The 7,122-nt window shown below is 38.9% G+C and overlaps 1 protein-coding gene across 11 annotated transcripts in view; it reads right to left on the minus strand.

Moving 5' to 3' along the window:
• nup54 (nucleoporin 54) overlaps positions 1–6,084 on the minus strand; it is a 20,920-nt gene extending 14,836 nt beyond the window's left edge. For 5 of the 11 annotated variants that reach the window (XM_090235071.1, XM_021603203.3, XM_021603202.3 and 2 more), the window contains exon 1: positions 4,520–4,649. In XM_090235071.1, coding sequence (XP_090091197.1) covers positions 4,520–4,559 — 40 coding nt within the window. In that variant the 5' untranslated portion in view covers positions 4,560–4,649. Of the gene's footprint in view, positions 1–4,519 lie in introns of all 11 variants that reach the window. The other 6 variants (XM_036977732.2, XM_090235070.1, XM_036977730.2 and 3 more) reach the window with 3 other exon arrangements.
• Between the last annotated feature and the right edge of the window lie 1,038 nt (positions 6,085–7,122).

Consider the following 7,122-nt stretch of genomic DNA (forward strand, 5'->3'; position numbering starts at 1 on the left):
TGAGAATCACTCCTATCAATAATCACATTGAAATCAATTGCACGAGAGGGGGGATATGAGGTTGCAAGTCCTGTAAAAACAAACAGCTCAAAAACCACATGGAATCTGGCAATAATGTGTACATCACTGGTTAAAAGACAATTTGTAGAAGGCAGATCTAATTTTTTTAAAGTGGGTTTATCACTTCCATTGAGATCACCCTGAAATCAATAGAACAGGGGGGAAAGGTTTGGGGTGTAACACTGTTTAAAATTAACACTATTCAAAGGTGCCACAGAAACTTGGAAAAACGTATACATGGTTGGTTAAGATGAGAATTTGTTGAAAGCATCCATCTATAGTTTGGCATGGCGGGTGTTGATTTCGGGAGGCTTCCATCATGGTAATGGGAACATAAATAAGTTCTGTTAGTTAACTAATGAATCACGACCCGCCATAGGATATCAACAGTGACCACGGTTGGCTGCTATTTAAGTGATATGTTGGTTGACTTTCAAATCCGTGTATTGGTGTGGCCAGCGACTTCTGTAGAGACTGCCCAAATGTACCTAGCTTTGTACCGCAACTAGCCATTTAAATTATCATTTATATTAAATTTGCCAGCTTTCATAGAGTAGGCGTGTATTAATAATAATATATTTAATATAAGTAGACATGCACTCAATTGACTGTAGCGCATATAAAGCACCCACAAGCTACCGGTGGCTGAAAACACAATCATCGCGGAATAAACGAGCGACGAATTTCACGGCCAAGGGTGGTCCAGATAACCTCTCCCGGGTAGGGGGCAGTGTTTTCACCTCCGGATGAAAAGCGTGCCCAAAGTAAACTGCCTGTTACTCAGGCCCAGAAGCTAGGATATGCATATAATTGGTAGAATAGAAAACACTCTAAAGTTTCAAAAACTGTTAAAATAATGTCTGTGAGTATAACAGAACTGATATGGCAGGCGAAACCCCGAGGACAAACCATCCAGGGGGAAAAAAAATAGATGCCTTAGGATTTTCCAATTGTTGTCTATGGGATACCCTTATTATTAGGAACCTGGTTGCAGTTCCTATGGCTTCCACTAGATGTCAACAGTCTTTAGAAATTGCTCTATGTTTTTCTTTTGAGAAATGAAGTAGTCCTATTCATTTTAAGTGTCACTCCAGGTGGACTCCACTGTTTTGGTGCGCATGAACTGGAGCTTGCTCCATGTTGTTTTTATCTGGTATTTTATCCAGTATTATTCAGTCTTACATTTTTGCGATTATTTACATTTTAGGGTACCTGAGGTTGGATTAGGAATGTTGTTTGAAATGTTTGGACCAAGTCTACAGGTAACATTTTTGTGACATAAAAAAGGACGTCATCGAACAAAAGGACCATTAGTGATGTTTCTGGGACACTTTGGAGTGCCAACAGATTTTCAAAGGTAAGGCATTAATTATATTGCTATTTCTGACTTTTGTGGCACACCTACCTGGTTGAAATATGATTTCCATGTGTTCGTATGCGGGGCGCTGTCCTCAGATAATCGCATGGTTTACTTTCGTCGTAAAGCCTTTTTGAAATCTGACACAGCGACTGGATTAACAAGACGTTACACTTTATTTCTATGTATAACATATATTTTCAAGAATGTTAAATATTTGAATTTGGTATTTGAATTTGCCCATAAGAAGTAAAAAAAATCATGCCTTCCTCCCTGCAAGTGTATACTCGTCAGACGTCATCAGAAGTGTCAACTTAACTTGAGGGCTGAGCGGGTAGGGTGTCTTTTAAGTGTTTGGACCGCAGCCAGTGTGTCGGTGTCTTCAAGCAGTACATGACAGTTATTTTGGTCGACCATCGGTGGCAGCATTGAGTCTGTTCTACAGGGCTTCTAATTTTGCAGCCCCTAGACGTAGAAGAGTGTTTCCGGTGGAAAATGTGAATACTAGAGGTCGACCGATTAGTCGGAATGGCCGATTAATTAGGTCCGATTTCAAGTTTTCATAATAATCGGTAATCATCAACCGATCATGGCCGATTACATTGCACTCCACGAGGAGATTGCGTGGCAGGCTGACTATCTGTTATGCGAGTGCAGCAAGGAGCAAAGGTAAGGCGCTAGCTAGCATTAAATGTATCTTTTAAAAAACAATCGATCTTAACATAATCACTAGTTAAACTAGTAATATCATCAACCATGTGTAGTTATCTAGCTTGTCCTGCGTTGCATATATTCGATGCAGTGCCTGTTAATTTATCATTGAATCACAGACTACTTTGCCAAACAAGCGCATTCACAAAAAAAAGCACTGTCGTTGCACCAATGTGCACCTAACCATAAACATCAACGCCTTTCTTAAAATCAATACACAAGTATATATTTTTAAACCTGCATATTTAGTTAATATTGCCTGCTAACATGAATTTCTTTTAACTAGGGGAATTGTGTCACTTCTCCTGCGTTCTGTGCAACAGTCAGGCTATATGCAGCAGTTTGGGCCACCTGGCTCGTTGCGAACTGTGTGAAGACTATTTCTTCCTAACAAAGACAGCCAACTTTGCCAAACGGGATGATTTAACAAAAGCGCATTTGCGAAAAAAGCACAATCGTTGCACGAATGTACCTAACCATAAACATCAATGCCTTTCTTAAAATCAATAAACAGAAGTATATTTTTTAAAACATGCATATTTAGTTAAAAACTTCATGTTAGCAGGCAATATTAAACTAGGGATATTGTGTTACTTCTCTTGCGTTCATTGCACGCAGAGTCAGGGTATATGCAACAGTTTGGGCCGCCTGGCTCGTTGCGAACTAATTTGCCAGAATTATGACATAACATTGAAGGTTGTGCAATGTAACAGCAATATTTAGACTTATGGATGACAAGATAAAATACGGAACGGTTCTGTATTTCACTGAAAGAATAAACGTTTTGTTTTCGAAACGATAGTTTCCGGATTTGTCCATATTACTGACCTAAGGCTCGTATTTCTGTGTGTTATTATATTATAATTAAGTCTATGATTTGATAGAGCAATCTGACTGAGCGGTGGTAGGCAGCAGCAGGCTCATAGGCATTCATTCAAACAGCACTTTACTGCGTTTGCGAGCAGCTCTTCGCAATGCTTCAAGCATTGCGCTGTTTATGACTTCAAGCCTATCAATTCCCGAGATTAGGCTGGCAATACTAAAGAACCTATTAGAACATCCAATAGTCAAAGGTATATGAAATACAAATGGTATAGAGAGAAATAGTCCTAATAGTAACTACAACCTAAAATTTCTTACCTGGGAACATTGAAGACTCATGTTAAAAGGAACCACCAGCTTCCATATGTTCTGAGCAAGGAACTTGGCATTTGTTTGGCACATTAGTTTCTTCTCCAACACTTTGTTTTTGCATTATTTAAACCAAATTGAACATGTTTCATTATTTATTTGAGATTAAATTGATTTTATTAATGTATTATATTAAGTTAAAATAAGTGTTCATTGTTCATTCAGTATTGTTGTAATTGTCATTAGTACAACTTATTAGTACAATATATATATATATATATATATAAAAAATAATTAAAAAAATCACCCGATTTATCACTATCGGCTTTTTTTGGTCCTCCAATAATCTGTATCGGCGCGTTGAAAAATCATAATCGGCAACTAGCCATCTAACATTAAAAGTCAGTCAAAATGTTAATTTAAATGGTCACTTAAATGGCTAGTTGTGAGAAAAATATAAATTATCCGTGCCATTTGTGAAAATCCTGCAAAATGAGTACAAAACCAAAGATATTGATACATTTTATGCAATTGTGTCATTGTGTTGACTATACACTTTTAAACTAACATCACCAATCTGAGGGAACAATTGTGTGTAATTCCCGCCAATTTGATGTAGTCAAAACGTAAATTTGTGTAATGTAGGAACACAATCATAACATCATGGAAAGAAGTATGTGGTAAAATAATTTAATATCCTAATTTAGGATAATAGTAAATGAAGCAAACGCAGATGTTACCACATTGCTATATTCTTCTCTAGTTTAACCAGTTAGATAGATAAAAAAATTGTTTAAAAAATCCTAAACACAATTTAACCAGGCGATCTAAACTAGAGTCTATGCGGAAGGATGAATATTTGACGTCCTTACACTTGCTCGTCCGCAAAATAAGGGATTCAACAGAATGTTGCTGACGACTAGGTAGCTAGTGTAGTTAGTTTGCTTCGCTAGTTAACTATATTAGAAAGCTTACAACTGGCAGTTTAAATAGCAAGCTGACTTAAATCGATGATTCTCTATTTATGTGAGAATAGTTCATACAAACTGACTAGCTAGCTAGTGTATGAACATTCTAGTTAGCTAACCTTAACTGGCTTGACCTGCAGTCAAGGCCGCCTTTCTTACTTTTGTGGTTTCGTTAGCTGTGGCGTACGTAAATGAAATCATAGCCATCCGTCCATCAGAATCTCTGCTGTTGATATTAATGTAAAGCGCTTTCTCATAAATTCGATATCAATAGATGGAAATATCTCCTTACTTGCTGGGTTGGTGGCAGCGCCGCCAAAGTTGAACGCCATGATTACTCCTGTTCACAGCAAATTGGGTCCGTGCAGGAAGTGTCGTTGGATTGTATAGTTCCGCGAAATAAATTTTTCTTCTTCTTTGATGAGGTTTAATGGTGGTTGGCATCCAATAAATGTTGCATTACAGCCACCTACTAGACTGGAGTATAACTGCTTTATAACTTTGCTTTAATTTTTTTAAACAAATAAACAAATACCCTACTATCTAACACTGCACTCACAAAAAACAGCATACTCCAATGTTTAAATATATTTAGTCCTACTTCAGGCCAACAGCCTGAAAGGATGGGACACCACCACTTAACACACCCTGTAACTCTTCTGACGTTCAGTCTCGCACACCCAAATACCTCTCTGCATCTGCCACCGCAACCTCAATTTTCTGCGACTTACATTCCATCCCTGCAGTACAGTTCATAACCATTGCTATAAATGCTAACTGAAACATATATCACTTGTTGGTTTATCCCTCTGTATTGGTACCGATCTACTCACACCACTCCTCTCAGGATCCTTGACCCTTCTTCCCCTACTTTCTTCACTGCCTCAGCATATGACAACCTCTGCACTACTATAACCCTGGAAACCTCAACCTGCCTCTCTCGCATGGGACATTTCTGATCCCCAGCCCCCTGGGCACCCCTACATACAGTATACCACTACTTTCCCCAATGCTACACATTCTTTGGTCTCATGCCCTTCTGCACACATCTCACACCTAGTAACCTCCCTCCTACACACTGCTGCCACATGCCCATAAGCTTGACACCTGTAAAAATGTAATATATTCGGCACAAAAGCTTGTGCAAAATAACTTATATATCCTGACTTCACATTGTCGGGCAAAGCCTCAACATCGAAACTCAAAAGAACAGACAAAACTCTTTTGTTTCACCACTCACACCACCCTGTCTGCATCGCAGTATACTACGAGTATCACAAACACCAGGAATCTTCCCCTTCAGTTGGTCAGCTTTCACATTTACCACTACCCCAGTAATCACTCCTTTGAATTGCATTTATTTTGGGTAACAGACATATACAACAAAATGTACAATGTGGACCCAAAGGATATCACTTAAAAGTTTTAATTAAAATGCTTGTTTCCAAAGTGGTTCTCAATGGTAAAAATTGTGCCCTTTTCTTGCGAGCAAAACAATTCACATCTCTTGCCCCCATTCGTTTAACGCGGAGCGCCAACTCTCTCTAACCAGCAGAAACACATCCAATTATCACAAGACCACTTCTCTCACCGATTCCACAGCACCCAACTCTGTTTTCACTCACCCTGAAACCACAAATGGATCAGCCAAAAGGCAACTGTCCACTTTTAAAAAAAAACTCAACTCCTACTGTCACAGACTCATCTTTAACCTAACCCTCGGTGCAAGCCTCGGGCTAAGAGAACTTCACCACACCTACCACCTCAGATAGTTCGCACTCATTCACTTCCATTTCTCCTCCTGTCTTGAGCTCACTCTGCTTACACTTTCTACCAGTCTTCTTTATTAACAAACCATCTCCCTTTTTCCCGTCACTCAAGCTCGCCCTCTTCCTCCCTCTCTCAGACCTCCTCTACCTCTCTTTTCCCTTCATTCCTCCTTATAATAATACTGCACTTCTGACAGACATTTTGTTCTTGCCTTCTCAAGGGACGCCATTTAACAGGCTGTCACAATCTCCCCCGCAAATTAAACGTTCAGTTGATATAGTTCTAACATATAAGTTGAAATAGTGAATTTATTATAAAAACGTTTTTTTTCAGACAGCAATTCAATGCTCTAGTTTCTACTGTATATTTGAAATTGAGCATCTAGTTTACATCATCATAAAACATAGGCTACACAATGTCTTGGTCAATTGAAAAGCCACATCATCTACACCTCACCTGGGGTGTATTCATTAGTGGTCATGTCTAGAAGGGATACAGCTTTTGTTATGCATTTTAAATAACCCTACCTCGAACCTTAACTTAATTATCCTAACCAGTTACATTAATTATCCTAACCTGCTGCGTAAATTCTCCTAATTTGTTACGAAAAGTACATTTTGACAAAAGCTGTACGCCATCTAGACAAAACCTTAATTAGTCAGATTATGTTGCAAAACATTGGTCTGTTGCAAAATGTTTTTTCCCAGTGATTGGGATAATAGTCTTCCTCACAACTTAATAACAGTTGACACTCACTCACCCTCACAACTGTCAAAATGATTCTTGTTGGACTAATGAATTTTTCTAGGCAGTATCACAACTAGCCGTGATTGGGAGTCCCATAGGGAGGCGCACAATTGGCCCAGCGTTGTCCGGGTTTGGCCAGTGTAGGCAGTCATTGTAAATAAGAATTTGTTCTGAACTAACTTGCCTAGTTAAATAAAGCAGGAGTCACAAGAACATTAGTGAGGTTGGAAAGTGATTAGGCCTGACTCGCAGTCAGCGTTAAAATTCATCCCAAAGGTGTTCGATGGAGTTGAGGTCAGGTCTCTGTGCAGGCAAGTTAAGTTCTTTCACACCGATCTTCACAAACCACTTCTGTATGGACCTCACTTTGTGTACTGA

Source organism: Oncorhynchus mykiss, chromosome 5 (assembly GCF_057628025.1).
Source record: "Oncorhynchus mykiss isolate SJ-2025 chromosome 5, ASM5762802v1, whole genome shotgun sequence".
NCBI lineage: Eukaryota > Metazoa > Chordata > Actinopteri > Salmoniformes > Salmonidae > Oncorhynchus > Oncorhynchus mykiss.